The 22,820-nt window shown below is 46.3% G+C and overlaps 2 protein-coding genes and 1 long non-coding RNA gene across 3 annotated transcripts in view; 2 read left to right on the top strand and 1 right to left on the bottom strand.

Moving 5' to 3' along the window:
* Positions 1 to 7,516, top strand: part of ADAMTS2 (ADAM metallopeptidase with thrombospondin type 1 motif 2) — a 170,722-nt gene extending 163,206 nt beyond the window's left edge. Inside the window, exons 25-27 of the mRNA XM_066197448.1 lie at positions 156 to 285; positions 1,314 to 1,403; positions 5,714 to 7,516. Of these exons, the coding sequence (XP_066053545.1) occupies positions 156 to 285; positions 1,314 to 1,403; positions 5,714 to 6,174 (681 nt within the window). The 3' untranslated portion in view covers positions 6,175 to 7,516. The remainder of the gene's footprint in view (positions 1 to 155; positions 286 to 1,313; positions 1,404 to 5,713) is intronic.
* Positions 7,517 to 8,447: 931 nt separating this feature from the next.
* On the bottom strand, positions 8,448 to 13,047 carry LOC136297437 (uncharacterized). The gene is made up of 3 exons (XR_010723163.1): positions 12,868 to 13,047; positions 10,752 to 12,307; positions 8,448 to 9,544 (listed from the first exon to the last, which is right to left on the bottom strand). It is a non-coding gene; the product is annotated as an uncharacterized lncRNA (long non-coding RNA).
* Positions 13,048 to 16,110: 3,063 nt separating this feature from the next.
* LOC136297440 (uncharacterized) lies at positions 16,111 to 20,874 on the top strand. The gene is made up of 2 exons (XM_066197342.1): positions 16,111 to 16,193; positions 17,889 to 20,874. The coding sequence occupies exon 2, from the start codon at positions 17,891 to 17,893 to the stop codon at positions 18,878 to 18,880; it is 990 nt and encodes a 329-aa protein (XP_066053439.1). The 5' UTR covers positions 16,111 to 16,193; positions 17,889 to 17,890; the 3' UTR covers positions 18,881 to 20,874.
* The last annotated feature ends 1,946 nt before the right edge of the window (positions 20,875 to 22,820 follow it).

Raw genomic sequence — 22,820 nt, 5'->3', positions numbered from 1 at the left:
TGGCTCTCCCTCCTGCTTCGTTACTGTAGGTACTGCAGTGGCTCAAACAATGTACCAGGTCAGCCCAAATCAAGGGCAGTTTAAAACTGAGAAGGTAGTTTCTAACCTGTTGTTTCCAGAGGGTGGCTGGGGAGTAACTGCTGCTGTCCTTTCAGTGCTCTGTCAGCTGTGGCAATGGCACCCAGGATCGGCCGGTCCTGTGCCGGACCAGGGACAACGCCATCGGCCTGTGCAAGGAGGATAAACCAGAGACCGTCAGGATCTGCCGACTACCTCCGTGTCCCAGTAAGGGCTTCTCTTCAATAGCTTCTATTACTTGTAGAAAAAAATTAATTAATTAATTAATTAATTAATTATTTTGCAATGCTTTCATTGAATTGATACTTGTGTGCTATGTCTGCCTACATAGGCAGACGGGGGGCACTTCTCCACAATCCCTGTTTTGAGTAAAATTTGTGGAGCTGCCGATGGGCTCCTTGGGCACTCTTCTGCTGCTGGAGAGCCCTGCTTGGCCCAGGACAGCCTGAGAGTCCGGGACAGACCTCAGCACAGTGCTGATGGCTGGATGTGGCCAGCAGCCAACAGCTGCCCTGGGAGAGGAGCAGTGCCTGAGTCCAGCCCTGCACCCCTGAGACCTGTGGGGCTTGGCAAGGGGCTCCTGAGCTGTGGCTAACCAAGGATGCCTCTGCTTTCCCCACCTCTGCCAACAGTTCCAGGCCTCTTTTTCATTCCGTAAAACACAAGTTATCTACAGGAGTTATCTAACTCAGTTTTTAGAAGCTGTGATTAATTTGTTCCTGCTTAATCCAGGGCAATCAGGCCTTTATTCTTGTTAGCTTTTCAGCTGTTTGCAAATGATACTTGTGAGATCATTTCACATATTCCTATTATTATGTAGTTGATATTTTTCTTTTTTTTTTTCTGATGTATTTCTCAGGGTGGCTTTTGATTTCTAATTAATTAGAAGCAAGCTGTCAATTATGGTCTCCAATACAAAGATTTTAATGAGGCACTGTAACTAAACTAGACTGCATGTCTCTGGGGATGTGTGACACTGCCATGAGAAGTGCTTCTGGAGAACTGGCCCTTGGGCTGTCTTCAGTGTTGGCTGTGAGGTGCTGGGCATGGGTTGTAGCAACTTCCCCAAACAGCACCATTTGTCCAAACTCACACAGCTTGGTTGCAATCCTTCCCTGGGCTCCTTCACAACTGGAGCCCACTCACTCTCTGAGCTTGTCCCCTTCTGACAGGGTAACAATTTAATGCTGCCTAACATATGTTGTGTTGCATCTTTTTTTTTTCCTCTATTCAAGGAAACGTTTCTGATCCTTCAAAGAAAACCTACATGATACAATGGCTGTCAAGACCCGATCCAGACTACCCCATCCAGAAAATATCTTCAAGTAAAAGACCCATTTATAACTCTGCCTTTGCCCTTAAATGCATGCCACATCGAATGTGGACTTTGCCTTTTGCTCTCTTCTTCTCTCTATGCGGAAAGTTCCCCTGACTTTGCCAAGTTTAAATCTTGGGCTGAATCTGTTTTTTCACACCAGGCACTCGGTGCTCGGTGTCTTTCTTCTCTGGAGCTTGCATAGCACTGGTGGTGGAGGTCTTGAAGTGTTGGATGTGTGAAGTTGGATCTCCACAGTATGTTGCAGTCCTCTGAAAGGGAGCTGGGATCGGTTTGCTTGTTGCTTGGTGGTGGTGGTGAAAAAAGGCTCTTACTGGTTCCTGATGTTCAGTTTGATAGCAAAACTGAGAACTTATTGTGAATGTGATCACATCACAATAATGACACCTTGTAGTGCTAAAGTTCTCCTTTATCTAAAAACCCAAAATCTCGTAACTCTCTGGTTTCAGTTCGCTGACAGGGTAGTCTGATGAGTGGAAGAATTTTTTCATTCCATTTTCCTTTGAGGTGCTGTTGCTTTCCTCACCCTTACTGCTCATTTTTTATTCCTGACCCTCACCTTTACGTTTGTGGCCCGGGGAGGGCTCACTGGGGAGCAGAAGCTGAGTTTCTGTCGGTACTTTCCGTGCTGCTCTGATGCAGTTGCTCTCGCCAGACTCCAGGTGGTCGTTTGGTGGGTTTTTCCTCGAGAAAAGCCGCGCTTGTTTTTTCCATCGCACAATTTTTGCCAGTTTTGCGTATTTTCACTTTAGAACCAAACCCAAAGCAGAACAGGCATGGTCCATGGTGAAGGTGGCGTGGTGGTGTTTTCCTCAGCGTGGCAGAGGCAATATGATGTTTTCATTGACTACGATGTCTCCAGCTGCTCAGCATGGAGCTGTTTATACTCATCACATCTCTGGTCTTTTTTCACCATGTGCATGTCTGACTTGACTGGTACGGTTGTGTGTGTGTGTGTGCGTGTGTGTGTGTGCGTGTGTGCTCTTAGATGTGTCAACTGGCAAACATAACAGTGTGAACTACTACAGAATTACCTCAATTTTTATTGCTTTTTTTGCTTAGGAGATGAATTTTAGAAAAATGCCTTAATGTTGAAATGTGAATGGCATTAATTTACCAGATTCAGCTTTAAATATGAACAGTACACTGGTACCTTGAGTTAATCATATGGAGTGTTTTTACTTGAATGATAACTATTGGAAGGCAGTAAATTTAATTGGAGGTTGATTTGCACAGTGCATATCCATATCTTCATAAAGACAGGATTGTGGCCTGACTTACTGAAATTTAACTGGCATTCGTGCTTCTCCTTCCGTGTTTGTGTTGAAGATTTGGAATTCAGAAGTCATAAACTTCTTTGTGACAGTCAGTACCAATAGCAGAAATGTAAAACTGCAGTCTTGGAGCAAATTACTACCTTATTGCTTTGATCATATTTTTTGGAAAAGTGGCATTTTTGAATCTTTGGGTCGTCAACAGTGTAGCACTTCAAACTTGTCATTATCATGTGATCACATATTTAAATTTTGCTGTTAATATTTCCTGAAACATGTTAACAATTTACATGACAAGGTGAAAAAGCAAAGACACGTATCTGGCACTGAATACTGTTATGTAAAATAATCGATGTTTAACTGTATAAATATATTCATGACTGTTACCTTTAAATAGACAATGTTTAGTGATGTTTCAAGAGATGGGTGGCTATAGAGAATGGTGCAATAAGGTATCTGGGCATTGTGCACTATGTCTATATGCACTTTGGTTTATCAGGGATATTTTATTAGTGTTTTGTATGTATTTAACATAATATTAAAGATGTGCCAATTCAGTTTGCTTTTCAATATTTTTTTATGAGACTAATGTGTACCAAAGTGACTGTGAAACTGATTTATTTTTTTCTTACTGATGTTTTGAATATATACTTCCAGTCTGTCATGCATACTGCAAGTAAAAATAAATAAAAGTTCAGCAAATCTGGATATTTTGGTTTGGATAGAGGATCAAAATTTCATTCTGGCATTGAGAAGTTGCAGAGTTTATTTATATAACTTATCAGATGTCACTAAACTCATTACATAATGCAGTTTTATTTCCATGTATTGTTAAGCTTGACATTCCATATTTTTGTTAGGAAAAAAGGCATTTTTCTAAAGGTGCTGTTATTGATTCTTACAAAGCCAAGAACACACCTGACTTGTTAAAACCACATTTAAATATTATAACTGTTGGCTTTTATTATGGAAGCCATTTAGAGGAACGTGCATAAGGGTCATGCATCACAAGGCAAGATGTTCAAAGAGGACTCTCATGGGGTATGTAAAAAAGATATATATAAATTGTATAGGCACATGCAGGCTTTTGTATGGAGCTGTGCATTCAGGTATGAACAGCTCAAGCTCTTAAAGGCTGGTTTGAAAATCTCTCCAAAACCACGGTACTATTCTTAGGTTCCTAAGGAAGGAGTCATTCCTAATCTCCAGCAGTATTTCAGTTTAGCATTTGAAAAATATGAAAATTACCTGACACATCCTAAAGTAGGAACTACAATTTTGCTTTTCTGCAACAAAAGCAACAATCAGGGCATAAATACAATGTACAGGAGGTGTTTTCATCTGCCTCAGCCAGCACTAGCATTTTAAAGCACCAGTTATTAGTTTCTTTTAGACTGATATGTTTGCCAATGAAAAACCCACGATGCCCTGTTTTGCTGACTGAGGATGAGTGAGGAGGTGGCACCTACGCTTTCCAAATCCCCTTGGTATCGCTGAACCTGCTCTGCTTCTCTCCTTTGCTGTGAGGGTGCTGACACAAGCCAGTGCTCGTAGCAGGAGGGTGAAATGTGAGCTCCAGATGAGGCTGAGAGCACCGTCTGCCATCGGGTGCACTCTAAATAAAGGCGAGTAATTGGAGTTACTCACCCTTTACTGTAAGAGGAGGTGGAAATGTAGTAAGAGCAGGGGGAGAGAGGCAAGTGATTTCATCTCTGTCTCAGCACTCTGGTCACAGAGATGTTTTGTTGTTGGTGATGCCAGGTGTTGGTCAGTCTGCTCTTCTCCTCAGCCTCTCCTCTCCTACAAACCCTCTGACTCCTCTCTCAGCATGGGCTGCATGTTGGGATTTTTCCTTCATGCAGTGCCTGGCTCCATTACTTCATCCTGGAGGCACAGGACCTGAGGGGTGTCTGTGCAGGACAGAGGACAGGCAAATATCTCTCCAAGGAGCCTGCTAGACTCTCACCACCCGTTTGCCACCAATTCATTCAGTCCTCTGCCTCCCCTGGGCAGAAATCACAAGGGCTTGGGGAATCTCCGAGTAGGCTTCTGTTTCTGTTTCTCAGGCAGGAACACTTTGACCCCTTCACCTTTAATGCCTCAGCCTACAATTTACCACCTGCATTTCAGCAAGATCAGGATCTGCCATAACACCTCTATTGTCGTGCAGATTGTTGTAACAGCTATTGACAGCTTAAAGCTTATCGATTCTCATTCTTTCTCTTTTATTACAGTCATTGACACAAAAATCAGGACTTTTACTGAGTCTCCCAGTCATTAACGGACTGGCTTGGCTCCATTTCACTGGAGTTTGTTGTTCCAAAAATATCAGCTCCCTTCTCGGAGGAGTAGAAAAGCCTCATGGTAAATGCACCACTTTTCTCTCAAACAAGAGACCTGCTGAGAAAATGCTGCTGTTTTCAGAGTAGGGGTACCTGGCAACAATATCACTCCAATTAGTGGAGATGGATTAGTTCTGAGAGTTACATGGTACGCATCAAAATAGGACGTGACTTTCCTGAGATAGTCCAGATAAATATGTTACCCCTGACCATGGTTAGTCACTGTTTGGTTGCAGAAAAGCATTAAAAGGAGCAATGAGGGAAAAAATAAATTTCTTAATATAAAACTTGATGACTTTGTGGGAGTTCAATGTAGTTTTAGCAACAACACATCACAATCAGTGTCTTTTGAAGTTTAAACCAGGACAGTAACACAATTCATTGTGGCTTCACGGTCTTCAGGGCAGTGTTTCCAGGATGTGAAGGCAGAAATTGGGGTGTCATGGTCTAGAGTTTGGATGGGGCTGGTACAAACAGTTCAGATCAGCTTTTGCAGCTCTTGAAGCGTGTTGACTTTTAGGTTGAATATAAGCCTGCTTCTGCTTATAGAAGGCTCATTTGCCAGTTTCCCATCCCACTTTAAATATCAAACCCTCTGCCCACTGCCAAAGCTTCAGCTGTGTTTCTTTTTCTGATTAATGTGAAGATGCTCTTTATTTATCTGTCCCCTTTTTCTCTTTCAGAAGATCATTGTCAAGGAGACAAGTCAATGTTTTGTCGCATGGAAGTCCTCTCCCGTTACTGCTCCATTCCTGGGTACAATAAGCTGTGTTGCAAGTCCTGCAACACGTACAGCAACGTAACAGAGGACAGCAATGTAACCAGTGCCAATGTAAATAAGAATAATGTCATTGAGGAGGAGCTCCTGACAACCCTCAGCCCTCCCGTGGGAGTGTCCACCACACAGTCTGCCACCAGCCCTCCTCTGCTCTCCAAAACACCTGCACCCCCTTCCAATGCAACTGAGGAGCACCCAGAAATAAATGCAGTGGATGTTCCCTATAAAGTTGATGGGTTGGATAACGAAGTACCGCAGCACAACATCATTACACGGAGGAGGCCTTATGAAAGGACAAGGAATCAAAGAATTCAGGAGCTGATCGCTGAGAAAATGAAAAGAGAGACTCTTAGGAAAATAAACTAAAGTGGAAATAAGGCACAAACAACACTTTTCTCTTATAGAGATGTTACCAACATCGTAGTATTGGCCATTGTAGAGACTAAAAATGGGGAAAGATCGAAGTGGTGCTATGGCAGAGATACCAAATTCTCAAGCCTACTATAAATGGAAAAGACAGATTGTTTCGTAAGTGCTAATCTGAACACGTTGATGGCTAGGTTAGGTGTACAGGGTACGGCAGAGTATTAGTGCAATATCCCTACAGTGTGCCACTGAATCCAAACAAACCACATTACTTAGGTCAGGTTAGCAGGTTTCTCAGTGACAGGCTCTTTAAATTCTTCTATGCCTGTGAAAAACTGCTTGGGAATAGCAATGGGAGTCACGCTTAGTATGGAAGAAAGCAGTCCCAAGACATAATAAATCCCTTTAACTCTGACAAGCAGGGGGTCAGCACTCCTGTGATGCTTCTGTGCCTTGCACAAACCCTGGCACCAACACAGCCCACTTCAGGAAGGTTCTTAGGACATTCCGGGCTTGGTTTGGCTGACCCTGGCGGAATTGCCTCTGTGGTCACAGCTCGGCATGTGCTCTCGTAGCTTCCTGAACCAGGACTGTGTAAGAAAATACAGAGAAAATTCTGTAGCCGTATATTTATGTGTAAATTAAAAACTGACAAGCAGTAGTTTACATACTTCCATAAACAATTTCAAAGGATTCTCCTAAACTTTTGGATACACGCAAGACATTTAGTAGGGTAGATCTGGCCAACTTGGACTGAAAACATCCTAGTCTTTCTGTTTACAATTATCCATATTTTTTATAGTCTTTGAGTTCCTGTAATGCAACAGCCTCAGTGACCCTTATTGGTTGGTGCTTTTTTTATTGGTCTGATTTTTTTCTGCCCACATTCTGTTTAACTTAAAGATGACTGGATTCTTGTTGTCTTTTCTTTGGTGCTTTGTTAAGACAAACTTTTTTTCCCCCATATAGGATGCAGTTATTTTTGAGCAATCAATTTTGTATTACCTTCCTTTCCTTAGGACAGCTTTATTGGTGCAGAAGTGAACAACTGTTTGCTGTGCCCTTACATAAACAAACACACACACATGTGTATTCACAGCACCAGGTCTGCTAGAAAACTTCAAGATGTGTAACCTGACAGCCCTTTGAGTACTTTTTTCCCCTCAGGGTCATCATGGTTTTCATAGGTCATTTTGCATTCCTGGTTGGAGAACAGAAGATGAACTCAGCTTGGCTCTAACACTGCCCAGACAGGCAGCATGGAGTGGTTCCTGCTGTGGGTGGCATCTGAGCAGTTTTTTTCCTGGCTTGGATTCTTCCATTTGTTTCTTCTTTGCTGGTAAATCTCCTGCAGAGCCTGGGGCTTCCCTGAAATCCTCTCTTTACCATTAGGCAGGTCTGGTGGCTCCAAGTTCAGATTTTCCTGTCTGAGGGGAAGATCTCACCCTCCAGCCTGAGCTGGTCCTGGTTTGAGGAGGCACCAGCAGTATGCCTGTATATGGAGTCACAAAATTATTGGGAACATGCTGCATTCTCAGCAATGTGTGAGCTCTTCTCTGGCCCAGCTGCTGGCAAAGAACTTCACAGGTATTGCAAGGTAGAGCACATATGACTTCCTGTGACCTTCTGCCGTTGACCACCACGACTGAATGAACTGCCCAGTCTCCTCTTCCAAATGAGCCATTCCTCCTGGAAAGGAGGAGGGAGCCTGTGGGAACCTCGGGCTTTACAGCACCTGCATGTGGGACTGTTTTGGCCTGAACTGTGGCCAGAAGTTTTTGAAGCACAGGACCTGGTCTAAGAAAAATTCTTTGTGGAGATACTAGCCCAAGCAGAGAAAGAATGTTTTCAGCTGGTGTCGTGGCATCAAGTGGCCCTTCTTACACAGGACAAAGGGGATACACGTGGAGCAGCTCAGATAGCACAGGGATGAGAGATACATTGAAGACCATGAAAACTGGAAATCCCAACAGGCTTGCCAAGAGTCCAGACCATTAGGAACCATCTCCTGGGCCAAGCAGACGTGGCTGCAGATGTGGAGGCAGCAGCCAGCACCAGCAAAAATCTGTTCTGGTGTGGAGCAGTAAAACTCAGGCTCTGCAGTTTGGCAGCACAGTGGGAAGAGTTGCACTGCAGGCTTTCACTCCTGGGACATGGAGTGTTCTCCTGCAGGTAAAGGTGCTTGTCCTTGGTGCCCTGTCTCAGCCCTGCTCCATGGCCTGCCGGCCATCCCACAGCCACAGTGCGTGGACAAGCCCGGGGATCCTGGTGCCAAGGGATTTGTGGTTGCCTACAGACAGGACAAGTTTTAATAACAGACTAGCTTCAGGTCACAGCAGCAATGTAGTAATGAGTGCTGAAGGGAAAAAAACCCCACCATTCTATTTATAAGCAAGGAAGACGTGTCTAAATCAACATCATTCCAGCTGCTGTGCCATGGGAGACACAAGCTGTAGCCGGGCTCCCAGCCTGTAGTCATAGTATTTCTTGCCTTCCACATTTCCTTTACACAGATGTGGTTAGTATAAAACTCATCTTTTCCCCTTCAAGTTAACGTCTTTTTAGCTCTGTGGACAATAAAAATAAACCACAACTCCCAGCTTTTTCATAGACTAGAAGCTCATCCAAGCATATGAATCTTAGGAAAAACCCTTACAAACCCAAAGATAGAAAGGGTTGGAGCTGGATTTATGCAGATGGGGAGGTTAAAGTTTGCTGCCTGGAGGGTACCAGTCTTACCCTCCGGGACTTTTTTGAGACCCATTGCTCCAGTCCCCTGAGGTAACTCATCTAATAGATTCTGTTCTGCCCTAACTTCTCAAATAGGCTTAGTCAACCAGGCAGTGTGAAGAAATACCACGGAAGGAAGTGCCCACAGCTCAAAAAAGCATTTTTCCAGATAAAGTGGAAAGTTCTGCTGCCTCAGAGAGCAGGAACAGCCTCCTGGAGGGCTGGTCTGGTGCTGTGTTAGGTTCAGTGTTCATTAGGAGCCCCATGGAATGCCTGGTGCCATCTGTATTTGGGAAGGGCTTGTTCCCTTCTCAGTCTGACCTTCTGGGAGATTTAATTTGGTTTGTTTTTCAATGGTTTAAATTCTCCTGAATATTTCTCTAGCTGTTTTTTTTGGGGGGGGAACACTTAACTACTTGAAGTAGAAGCTTCAGTCTACCTTGCTCAAGACATGGAGAGGCTGGTGGACCATCTGTTTAAGGGTCAGGAGCCACCAGCTGCCTTCACACTCTTCCTGTGTGAGAAGGGGGGAAGTTAAATCTCTTCAGACCAGGAAAGATGCCTTCTTTACAAGCTGCCATGAGTTCTTCAAAAGGTGTTTTTTTCCAGCAGTTCCCCAAGAACATGTACATCATTTCTACTGGAAAACACAACACAGGGCTCTATTGATAAAGAAAACACAGCCCCAGACAAAAGGTGGGGGTTTGCTCTCCTGAGCTGATTTCATTTCTGTGTCATGCAGGAAAATTTGGTCTGTTTTTTTTTTTTTTTTTTTTTTTTTTTTTTTTGTTTGGTTGAACTTTGACAACGGTTTCATCTTCTCTACAATGCTGTAATTGGGCAAGAGCATCATCACAGTGGATCTTCTGTAGCCAGTTTGCTGTTTGCCCAGGTGCTGCATTTTCAGACATAACAAGCAGAAAGATATTTTACTGTAACCTAATCCCCAGAAACTAAAGCAGGTTTATTAACAAATATATTCCTGCAGAGACTATCTCGGAGATCTGAGAGATAAAGTAACGTGCTCCCACGAAACAATGTAGTTACCATCTAACCTTGCAAGTACACAGTTTTCTCAATTGTCATTTTTCTGGCTGTCTAAACTTAAAATCCAAGTGACAGTCTCTCTTCAAAAAAAAAAAAAATCCCAAACAAATTCTGGTTTCCTTGGCTTCAGTCATCTGCCAGTTTTTTTCACCATCATTTCCTTTAAAATTTCTGTTATCTGTTATGAATGCTTCACTTTTTATATTCATATATCCATTCAATATTTAGAGTCTCCCAACACCTCCACAGAATGCTTTCAGATATTTTGAGAATTCTAGAAATGGTGCTTTACCAGTACTCAAAGGGTTTTATGTTTTATTTTATTACATAATGCATTTAATGTCTTATTTACTCACCTACAATGCACAGTATTAGCTATGTTCCTCTGAATATCTATATGCAACTTCCATTCACTTACATATGCCTTCACAGAAATTGCAATAAATAGCCATTTCTTGTATATTAAAAATGTATATACAAATTAGAATCTTTAATTTTATAATTTATTAAATTCAAATGTCTGTGTTCTTTTGCAAAAAAAAAAAAAAAAAAAAAAAAAAAAAAGGTGTTCGGCTTTTCCCTGTGCTTTTTTTGTTGAGTTGATGTTATGCAGAGATGCTGGAGGACAAAGAACCAGCATCTTCAGATTCAAAACCAATTCAATTTCCACAACTTAATGAAGTGGGATTGGGACAAAGTCCTACATCCCTATTACAACATCCATTATCCAAGGCTAAATATCAAGAAGTCACTGGACCAAAACCTGAGTTGATAACTGTACAGAAATTAATCAAACTCACTTAAACCTGCTTGAGGCCCAGATCCATCCTGGTCCATGTGTCATCTCTTTAAAAGGCTCATTTATCTGGGCTTCTGTTCAGGACTGATGAGTGAATTCTGCTTTGCATGTCCTATTGATAAAGTAATTGCTCCTTTCCATGAAATTCTTCTGCACACATTCTCCTGCCGTATCCTGCACACACATAGCCAGGTTTACTTTAAAACATAATTGAATCTTTCCCATCTGGTTCAAGTTTGTTGCTTGCGGATTTGAAAGATCCCTTCTTACTGTGATTATTCAGTGAGCACCGTGCAGTGCATTCAAGTCCAGCATTCTTTAGTCAGGTAATGAGCCACCTCAACACTTTCCATCTGGAAAAGCAATTTACATACTTTAATGCCCCAATAAAACAGTGGAGAAGCCCAAACCTGGGGTTCATTGGCTGTGATAATTCATGCAGCATTTACAGCTGTGACGAGGGTGATATTTAATTGCCTTTTGCTTTCAAAGATTTTAAGATTTTTAGAGTGGCCATGGCAGACACGAAGGACACTCAAGGTGGGGTCAGTCATGTCCAACACCTCTCCCTCCCCCTGGTCTTGCTCTCTCTATCTCAAATACCAAAAGATGACACCCACAGGAGGCCTTCTCTTCCTCTCCTGACTTGTGTCAGATTTTTAGCCCTTTTCACCATCACCTGCCTCTGAGGAAAAATTGTTTTAAAAAGGCAGCTCAAGGAGCTGCAATTCCCGGCCAGGAAAGCAGTTTTCAGGTTGTTCTTAATTACACCAGGCAGAAGGCAGCTCCTCCAAAGTGCTGTGCAAATTTGACTCTCCTTTTCCCCAGCGAGGGGGGCACGGGATGATTTCCAGCCTCCCACAGGGCGTTCTGGCTCATCAACTGGATTTGCTCACAGGGGTAAAAAATGCTGCCGAGCCTTCCTGGGAGATAAATGCCTGGAAACTCCACTAGGACTGCGTGTGTGTGCATGGGGATGTGTGTGTTTGTGTGCGTGCAGTGCTCACCTTTGCTCTCCCCCTCCCCACCGCCTTTCCCAGTCCCTCCTCCTTCAGCAACCTCCCAAAGCCGGGCAGGGCCCGGAGCAATGGAGCCGCAGAGACGCATCGAACACAAGCAGCACTTCTAAAATCTGAACACAGGAAGGAGCAGAGCAGGATGACACGTGTGGGAGAAGCCTTATCCTAGTTAACCTGCCGGGTTTTATGCTCCATCAGCAGAGTGCTGCCAGCAGCATCCCTCCAGAGATGAAGCTGAGCAGAGCAGCCCCGGGGTCCCCGGCAGGGCGGGGTCGCCTCTCGTCGCTGGAGTCACCACTAGATGGTGGCACGGCACAAAAAGTACGAGCACGAAAGGGCCGCTGGACTGTGATCCCAGCCTGAAAAATCCCTGGGTCTGGTGAGATGCGCTCAGGAAGGGCCAGGTAGAATAAAACCCACTCGGCTCACCCATCACGGTGTGGGTGTAATAGAAGATGCTGCTGTGCTGCTGTCTGTGCTCTGACTGTGGCCGGCGGGGTGGAGGAGGAATCCTGCAGGAGAGAAACACAGACAGCGCCTGCAGTGGAGAAATAGAGACGTGATCAATACCACCACTCAAATCACTGAAAATACCTCGAGAATAAGTTGTTTTCTGGGTTTGTTATTTCTTAGGGCATCTAAAGACATCCCAGCTTACAGAAGAAAGTTTTGAGGCCAGTAACAATACAGGAGGTTCCACTGATGAATGTAATTTAATTTTAAAAAATCTTTTATTAAAGAAACACAACAGCTGTGGAAGGACGAACCAGTTTTAGGTGACCCGGGCTGCTGGCAGGACAGGGGGTTTCATGTGACCCCAAGCAGGAGAAGGTTTTCAGGCGATGGCAGTGCTGCCCTTGCTGAGACCTGCAACAGTGTCATGGCCTAGAAACTCCCAGCAAAGGCTCGCAGGAGTCATTTTCCAGCATAAGGAAACTCTCAGTGAAACAAAGTACCTAAATCCCTCTGGGCCTTTGCAAAGGCTCCCGACAGGAGGAGCAGAACACCCATGTTCCCAGCTCAGGTCCTGCAAGCAAGCCTTGTGCCCTGGGACGTTTTGCTACAGACACCCAGCCCTTACAGCAACTGGTTCCTCACCTGAAAAGGGCAAGAAAGAGCCAGGAACTCACAGAAAATCTGTGTGCATCAGTAACAGCGTTGGCATACCTAGCCACCTCCAGTTGCTCTGTGATCTGCAGTCAAGGCAACAGCTGTGGGTGCAACAATTCCAACCCAGCATTGTCTAGTTAATACAAAACCAGCTCATTAATATTTCATGGCATTATCTTCACTGGTGCGGTAGTGGCTGCTTGCTGTAATGCACAGGAGGTTAATGGGCTGGGGGATGTAATCAGAGAACACAAATCATCTGGAATCTGGCACAAATCAGGTCAAAACCTTTTTCCTTTGCTAAACTTTTAATGACAAACATGGAAACACAGAATCACAGGATGGTTTGGAATGGAAGGGACCTTAGAGATCATCTTGTTCCACCACCCTGCCACGAGCAGGGACATCTTCCACCAAACCAGGTTGCTCCAAGCCCTGTCCAACCTGGCCTTGAACACTTCTAGGAACCTACAACCTCTCTGGGCAACCTGTGCCTCAGAACACTCACAATAAAAAATTTCTTCATAATCTGAATCTTTCCTCTTAATTTTAAAATTACTCCCCCTTGTCCCATTCAATATCTGTCATGTAAAAAGTCACTCTCCCACATGCAAGAGAGGAGCAGCTCTTCCAGGTTGTTGACGCACCTTCAAGGAGGACCTGCACTGAGGTGTGGAGATGCTCAGTGTCATGTTAACCCTGTCCCTCAGCCCTGGCAAGAGCCAACAAGCTTCAAAAATGCCCAGAGGAGCATCACCCGTTACACTTACCCAACTCTGCTAAACTGCATGGATTTCCCAAAAACTGGAAGCATTCCTAAAAGACCAAAACTAACAAATGTAAAACCAAACCAAAAAATAACTGTTAGCGTTTATATCTCAGACACTCAACCAAGCCCTGCAGAACTAACAACTGGTGTTTTCCTCTGCAGCTCAGGCACTGCTGCTTGCTGCTATTTTCTTTTGCCATTAATCCCATTTGGTGACAGTTTTCATGCATCCAGGAATGCTGATTCACTGCACCCTTGGGGAGTATAAATACAGGAAACTGAGATGATTTATCCGGAACCATCCTCACAAGTGCTTGGGAGAAACCTACGGCATTCTTTCAACCAGCATTGAAAGTTGCACCTTGTTTCTTTCAAATTGAAATTTTTCAAAGACATGGCTGATGAAAGAAGAAACCAAATGGCTGTGGTTGAGGTTAAAAAAAAAAAAAAAAAGAGAAAAAAAAAAAAAAAAAAGAAGAGGTATATTATACTTGTCTCTCCCATCTGGCATGTTCTATTCACTCCATCAGACCTTTGACAAGGAGGCAACTCCAGCAGGCAGGAGGGGCTTACCAGGGCAGAGGAACCATCTTGAAGACTCTTTTTAAAGATAATGTATTCATGCACATCTGCACATGTGGAGATTGTTTCCAGATCAGTGATCTTCCTCACAAGATATTTTTCCCAAGCTCCATACTGCAGCTGCTTGGCATAGCTGGTGTCTGAGGGTTTTTTTCCTTTTGATGGTAATCATGTTTCCTGCAAACAAGAAGGAAAAATTGAAGCTCGGAGCTGCTTCAGCATGATTCCAGCTGATCATTGCTGTTGTGAATTTAATGCATGGAGGTTGTGGGTCATTTCAGATAAATTCAGCTGTTTGGTACCAGAAGTCCAGACAAACAGCTTAAGCTTACATACCTGCTATAGTGAAATGCTAAGCAATGGCTGTTTCCAGGAAAAAAATAATCTGCTTGGAACCATACCCTGAAGGGACGCACAAGCCTGTTTAGCTGCTTATTTCTTTTTACTGGAGATAAAGAAAAAACCTGAATGATGAGTGTGGGCTTGGGTGACTAAATCAGCTGTTACAGCCAATTCCAGCCTGAATGCTGGTAACACAGAATATTTGCATCAAAAAGAAAGCAGCGATTTTTAATCTAGGATTTCTGCTTTTCTGTTCATTCCTCCAGCAGGTCAGGAGAGGCATTGTGGGGAGCAGCAAGGCTCAGAAATGCAGTCATACTCCCTGGGCACACAGGGATGTTGTGTGGGATGGTTATTCCCCAGGAAAGAGCAGCAGCTGTTGGGGCTGCCTCTGAGGGCAGTGTTGGGAAATAAATACAGAAGAAAGATTCTGCTGCAACATAACAATTCATTTCCCCACACAACATGATGCTGCAAGAGAGGCTGTGAGAGGGACGCTGAGGCTACTCCGGGATTGCAATCGGCTGGCAGCATGTTAATTAAGCAGGAAACTAAGGCAAATCCCCGCTGCCCAGGGACCCACAAGGTTGGATGCTGCCAGTCCTCCTGGCAAACCAATTTGCTGTAATGCCCTTGTGTGGTCTGAGAGAAACAAAAACAGGGATGATACTGGGAGCAGTGGGAGAGGGGGGTTGTTGGAGCAGAGCCCTGGGAGGTGCCGTGGCAGGGCTGGCTGCTGCTGTGCCTCCACAGCAACATGGATGTACAGCCCAGCCCAGGCATGCACGGCTCAATCCAGGGATGTTCAACTCAATCCTGGGAGGTACAACTCCAGAGATGTAGAGCTCAGCCCAGGGAGATACAGTTTAGCCTAGGGATGTACAGCTTGGCCCAGGATGTAGGGCCTAATGCGGGGATGTACAGCTCAATCCAGGGGTATACAGCTCAGTCCAGGGCTGTACAGCTCAATTCAGGGCTGTACAGCTCAATCCCGGGGTGTACAGCTCAGTCCAGGATGTACAGCTCAGCCCAGCAATGCTCGGCTCAGAGCAGGATGGGAGCAGGGACAGAGGAGAGCAGAGAGCAGCACCAACGAAGCTGCAAACCCTCACTGCCTCTTGGGCAAACCAGCACAAATTTGTTCACAAAATAAGGCAGAGAAGCCCCAAATAAGCCCCAAACCCCATGGATTTCCCTTCCAGCAATAAAGCACGAAGGAACTAGGGCTCCTGTTTTCCCACGCCAGCCTGGAGCACAGGCAGCCCTCGCCCTCCCTCGCCACGGCCCCGGCCCCGCAGTCCCTTCCAGCCGGGGAATCGTCGGCAGGCCGTGGATGGGCCGCAGGGATGTGATGGCCGGGGCTGGGGGGCGCAGCCCGGCCCGTGCCCGCGGGCTGCCCCGGTGCCTCGGCGCCCGCCGGCTGCGGCTCGGGCAGGGCAGGCAGCCAGGGGATATATTTAGCAACAGCAACAAAACAGGCAGCGGGATCAGCTGACTGAGGCAGGGAGCTGGCGCATGGGTTAGTGTTAGCACATCTCCCGTGCTGGAAACAGGGAGCAGGGAGCGGGGCAGAGCCGCGCAGCCAGGGGAGACGACAGCCGCCCGTGGCCGCACCCCTCAGGTAAGGGGAGGGGGTCTGGCCAGGGGCTGTGTGCTGGGGGTCGCCAGGAATATCCGGGGTGCTGGCAGCCAGTGATGCTCAAGGCGTGGTGGAAGGGAAGCTGCAGGGCAGCGGGTGCCGCTCCCCGGGGGCCGCAGGTGGCGGGGAGGTGACCCCGGCCACGCCAGCGCGGTGCCCGGGGCGAAGGGGAGCGCATCCGGGCGGGACCTGACCCATCCCATCATGGGAAGAGTTTTACTGCAAATAGGTAATTTAATTTCCTTCCGGGGGAAGGGCGTGTTGGCAGGACTTAGTTACTGATTAGCGCTATCGTGATTTAACACGACATGCCCGCGCCCCTTGCCAGGAGCATCCGGCCGCTGTCACTGCCGGGCCTAGAGTGACACTGCCGAGCTCAGGCAAGGGCTGGCAGGGAGGGAAGGGAGGAACAAGCCCTTTCTTTAAGGCTTGAAGACATGAGAGAAACAGAGCGGGCAGGAAAAAGGCTAATAAAAAGGCCCTAAGGTCTAAACCAAGCATCTCCTGCTGTCAGGTCAGCAAATCCCCGTTTGGCTGGCTTTACCAGTAGCACCTGAGAAAAACCAGAGAGGGCCAGCAGCAGCCTGGGGAGGGATGGGCACCCAGAGAGCTCTGCCCTGGGCTGGAGCTGCTCATCTGTGCTCCGTGTGTGAGCTGCAGCTTTGCAGGGAGGTTCAACAAAGCCAGAATGACAAGCAAGGCATTAAAATAGCCAGCAAGGCACTTTTGTGTTTAATCACACAACAAAGCTATATTGTGTCTGCAGATTAGTCACATACAAATTTCACTGGGGGAAGCAGTAAAAAAAAAAAAAAAAGAAAAAAGATAATAATCCAGGCTATGTGGTCATTTCTGCCAGAAGGGAAGATAAGCAAAGCACAGGGGGTAGTGTTTAGAGAAAAAAAAATCAAAATCTCTACAGTTAGAAAACACTGCAGCACAAAATACGCTGAAATATTTGTAATTCAATATATTTAACTGAGTAATGGGAGCAGCTTGATGGAAATTCATCCTAAAAAGAGTTGAGGATGACTATTTGAACATAAAGGACGTGAATTAAATCCCTTTGACCCTATGTAAGCACTCAGGGGAAGACCTACTTCTCTGTAACTACATTTATGAGCTATGGACCAAAGTGACCCGGTACAGTCTCACCTACAGCTTCTAGAAGAGACCACTGTAATGTTGCTTTATTTAGGTGGTGCTCCTCACAGGGGAAGGGCAGCTCCTCTCCTGTTGGGCTCAGCTCCTGCCTGCTTGGACTAAGGGTGAGGTCAGAACCATGTCACAGTGAACAGACATGGAGCGTTAAATAAGGAGAGTAGTTTGTGCTTTGCTGCTCCAGCAAGGGCAGTGAGACAAGCTCATGCCCTTGCCCTACACCTCGCCAGCTGTGCTCCCTTGCATTGCTTCAGGAGGGAGCACCATTGCTGATCTCCTTAATGAACCTTCTATTTACTGCCACATTTAATGATGTGGCTTTTCTGGTACATTTATGGAGCTCTTTATGAAGCCATGGATATAAAAGTACTGTGAGCAAACTTATAAAATGCAGTTTTTGTTACCAGCCGTGTTTACCACAAGAAGACGTCAGGTGGCTCAGGTAGAAACAAGCCCAGGATTTCTTTGCCACAGCAAGTTTCCTCACACTGATCATGTCTGCTCTGTTCTTTGCAGCCATGGCACCCCGGATCAGACTGAGCCTTTCAAAGCCTCTCCCAACCATACGGGAAACCCACGAGGAAGCGATGGAGGATCCAAGCAGCAACCCAAAGCGTGCTGGAAGTGCTGCAGCCAGCCCGGACTTGTACTCCAGTGATGACTACATCCAATCCATCTGCCACCTTGCCAGGCCCACCTTCCCAGCCCTTCTGGAAAGCAGACGTAAGGGTCAGGACAGAAAGACCCCGAAGACCCTTGAAGATGTGTCAGGTTCTCCACCGCTTGTGGGGACACAGCAGGAAAGGTCAAAATGTAAATTGACCAATTTCATCTCGAATGTGGTGCCACTGGGAAAAGTCCCACCTGCAGAAACCGACTTTTGGTCCAGAGAGAACCCCCTGGAACAAATTTACACCAATACAGGAAATCTTTGCTCCTCCAAGGCTTCTTCCCATGGTGAAAGTGCCAGCACTGGTTACTCACAGTGCAATTCTTCTGACCCAAATGACGACCTTCATCGCACAAACCTGGAAGAAAAAAACACAGGGAAAACCAGTTTTCCACGAGTGTTCAGTTTTCCAAGGCTTCCCTCCCCAAGACCAGTTCAGAAAGAAGCAGTATACTCAGAGCTGAGGTATCTCAGAAGGGATGAGGGAACAGTTTTAGGGAATAACCACAGTCAGAAAGAAAGTGGCCCTATGATCATTAACGCTGAAGGGCTATTGGCACCCTCAGCCAGAGGGAAGGTTGTAGGAAACCCAGCCCTGCCCTGCTCTGCAAGAAGGCAGAATTTGTTCAATACAGCAGGCGTTGGTGAAAAAGAAGGAAGAGAAACTTCTCACTGTGACAAAAATGTCATGGGTGATGTCCCGACTAAGCAGAGATACTTCGAGTCTTTTCAGGTACCTAAAAAAGCCACCATCCATAACTGGATTTCAGAGCACAGATGCATCTGGAAAGAAGCAAAGATAAAAGCTTGTTTGCTCCCAGCCATTGCTGAAGTGTGAAGAAGTAGCTGCTTAGAGTAATTTTATTCACAAGATATAACCACCCTGTGCTCTAGCAGCTCTCCCTGGAGTCCTCACACAGAAAACATGGCTTGAACATGCATGCGAGTCAGGCAGACTCTTGTGATCCATCATATCCCTCATCCGTGGGCAAAGGGACAATTCAGAGTCTCATCTGCTAAGGAAACAGCAATCAGTTCTCATTTTGGAAATGCAACAGTTCATAAAGCATCTCCTCCCACCTACAGCCTAGAACTGCCCTGAACATGAAAAAAAGCTGGAGAGAGCTGGAGAGAACACAAATCCCATCTGTGCTGGAGAAGAAGTGGGAACACTGTTATACCAGTGCTTTCCTGAAATACCAGTGCTTTCCAGCCAATGCCAAGCAGCCAGATGTTGCTGGCACTTGGGAACAGTTATTCAAAAAAGAAACCCTTTGCCCAAGGCTTGGACAGTACGAAATGCACTCTCTCTGACACACACAGTTACTGGGAGACCCATCATAGATCCCTGCCTCTGCACCAGGATCCCACTGGAGAGGTCATCCATTAGAGCGGTAGCATAAAGAAATATTTCTTAGAAGTCATAAGAAGTCTTTTATGAGGATTTTTTGGAGAGCAACGTGGAGAATATTGCAACTCCTTGGGTGGGGATTTCCCTGGTGCTTACCCTGGCACAACTCTGTTCCCCTTACTCCTGGACTTACCCCTGTCAGGAGGAGAGCTAGGAGCCCTGGTGGGCATTGCCATGGCAGTGCTGTGGCTGTCGTGGAGCCAGCTGTAAAGAAAAAGGCATCATGTTGGACTCTGCACTGTCACAGCCAGGCTGCACACCACGGGCACCCGCAGGATTTGCTGCTCAGGTGCAGGAGCCCCAGGAGAGCACACAGAGCTCTGCAGGCTCAGAAGAGCAGCCTTGGCTGAGGGGCAGCCTAGGGGTGCTGAGCTGGTGCTCATAGAACCTGAATGTAAAATAGTAACTTGTGTTTCCCTTCATACCTGTGCTTCTGTATTCTCCCCTACCTGACCGTGCTGATGATGTTGACTGAGCTTTGCTTCGTGCTGCGAGACTGAAACATAGAAAAAAACAAACGTGCATGTTCCAACCATCCTGCACACAGCATATACAAACTATTCATGTTGATGGTATTGCTACATGGGATGTCTGTAGGACGAGAAACATTCCCACAAAGGCTGGGAGGTCCTGGCATGGGGTAGTGGGCACGTGCTCAGGCCACCCCTCGCTGCCACACAAAGACTTCTCCATCAGAGAAGCTGCCATTGGCACTTTCTCCTGCAGTCAGAGCAACCTCACCCACCTGTGTCTGGTGCCACACTCTCCATAGCCAGTCAGGAGATGTAGCTGGGAAAACTGCACAGCAATACCAGCCTAATTATTACTACTACTAGGAATAAATGTTTTGGCACAGAAGAGAGCAGAGGGACCAGGCTGTTTGCTCAACAGCAGCTAAGATGAGAAACAGCATTGGAAAGCTGCAATTATAAAAATGCTCACAAGTGATTTCCAAACCACCCTCAAGCAGATTAAATGAAAAAGCAACTTCTACTCAGTACCAACACGAGTGTAAATATGCTCAAAGGATCAAAAGGTGAGAGTGTTTGAGCTTCTCATCCTCACATCTCTTACCTCAAATATTTTTTTCTTCAGTTGAAACTCATTAGTGCTATGGAGCTGAGCTGCTTCTCAGCTCTGTTTTTGAACTAACCACACAGCAAGTACAGAAGTGAAGGTGGCTCCAGCATTCATTAAAGCTGATGGAGAAATTTGAATCCAGGAGGTCCCAGCCTGCTCTGCCTCCTCCACGCCTGTCCCTCCCTTCTCAGGAAAATGCTGGGGTTCAAGTGATGCTTGTCCTCACTGCTCTGCTGTCCTTTAAATTTCTCTCCATGTGAATATTTATGACTCTAATGCCTAACAAGTCTTGTGCCAACTGCATGTATCACTGCTTTTGACAGAGGAAACAAATAAAATCTTTCCATCCAGTTGTTGTTTCCATTCTGCCTTCCACAGGGGATTATTTTTAGCTCTGGGCTGATCTACAGCACATGGGCTGTGACTTGCCATTCAAACACCTTCTCATTCTACCAGGTCACCAAAGGCCTTCACACCTCACCCTTCAGCAGCTGCTGCCCAGGACTGGGATTCCTTCTCAGCTGCCACATAATCCTGCAAGTCCCTACACCCCTGAAACCCGTCACCTTTTCTCTCCAGAGCAAAGAGGCACAGCAGCAGATGAGAGCTACAACCCAGGACACACTGGGAGAAGCCTCCAACTCCTCTAATGTAGGGCTGGGAGCAGGTTGTGGGGGCTGGGGAGGTGGCAGGGTTGGGCTCAGGGCTGGGGGCATTTAAAAACACAGTGTCAGGTCCAGGTTTGCTCAGCAGTAGCTGTTATGTGCCCGTGGAGCACCCGAAGATTGGAGTTGGGTTTGGAGCAAAGAAGTTTTGGAGTGAACTGCCTCTTTCTGCAGAATACTTTTTCTTTAGTGAAAACTGAGATTCTGCTCAAGCAGCTGGGTTTTGCAAGAGGAGCCAAAGCTGCTGGGATGCAGCAAAGATGCGGGCAAAGAGATATGAGCAAATTAGGGTCATAGAAGTGGCAAGGCAGGGGAGGGAGGAGGGAAATGTGGGGTTTGTGGTGCCAGGGTGTGAGCAGGGCAGCTCCCAGCAGGAGAGGGATGCTGGGTGGCAGGGCCAGGAGCCCCAGGCTGAGGAATTGCAGCTGTGCAGTAGAAGTTCTGACAGGTAAGAAAAGAAATGCTGGTTTAATGCAAGATGGAGGCAGCAGGTAAGGAAAGTTGTTTCTATCCAGGTTCACTTAAATCCTGTTTTGAAAAGCGCAGTCCTCACCTTCTCCACCATCAATTCTGTTGGAAGTTACCATATTGGTCCTTGTGAAATCACTGCCTAATTAAATATGCACCAGTTCCCTGGATGAGGCAGTTCTGCAGCTATACAGCATCTCCCACCTCCTGCGGATGTGCCTTGGGCGGGTTCAGGGAGGGGATGGGGATTGGGGCAGCTTGGGGAGGGGAGGGGATGGGGGTCACACCCCTGTCACAACCTCTCTGCCCCCCAGGTGCTGAGGGAGCCTGCAGTCCTACTAAAGGAAAAAAAATTGGATGCTGTTGGGTGGGATAATGTGGCCTGTAGTTATACAGCACTTTTCTCCCTGTTCACGCCATGGGTGCACACCAGGGCCTCTTTCCCTCTCTGCAGAACAGCCCCTGAGGAATCGCTGGTCGGGGTAAGCCTGTAGAAGTTGCTGCCTGTTCAGAAGTGCTACCAGACAAGAAAGAAAACCTTACTGAGGAATGTAGGTCACAGAGTGAGATAAAAGTCGTGCTGCTTCCATGGCCAATCTCATGGCAGGCTCTGCATTTGAAGTCACCGGCAGAAAAATCTCATTTATTGAGATCATTGGAACTGCCAAAGGGATTTGGATTAATTTGAATGGGGAATTGGTATCCAAATCCCACTGGCAGCTTTCAGTCTCAGACTTCACATCCAGTTCACAAGCAAACTGTGAGCTAACATGGCAATTTTGCTTGCATGATCATGCAGGCTCTTCCTGCTGCAAACGGTAAATGCATTTGGACACAGAAAATCATGACCAGAATTTACAAACCAGAGATGGCAAGGCAGAAAGAAAACTGTCCCACTCTTTCCTCGGATTCTTGTCTTTTAGATGACAAACGCACCCATCAGCTGAAACCAAAGATGAGGAAGCAACGGCTCCACAAGCCTGTCTCTGGTGATCAGACCTGTGCAGTGCAGGAGCTGCTCAGAAGCTGCTCCAGCACAGGGAGCCTCACCCACCCGGGAGGGGCCTTTCTGTTCCCACACAGACAGCCAGCAAGAGAGATGTTGATAAACAACCCAAAATCTGAGCCAGTGCAGACAGGGATACGACACGAAT

Source organism: Chamaea fasciata, unplaced genomic scaffold (genome assembly GCF_029207755.1).
Source record: "Chamaea fasciata isolate MVZ Bird 193981 ecotype frontalis unplaced genomic scaffold, bChaFas1.0.hap1 SCAF_15, whole genome shotgun sequence".
Classification (NCBI taxonomy): Eukaryota; Metazoa; Chordata; class Aves; order Passeriformes; family Sylviidae; genus Chamaea; species Chamaea fasciata.
The sequence above is the reverse complement of the archived record's forward strand: the minus strand, read 5'-3'. Positions and strand labels throughout refer to the sequence as shown.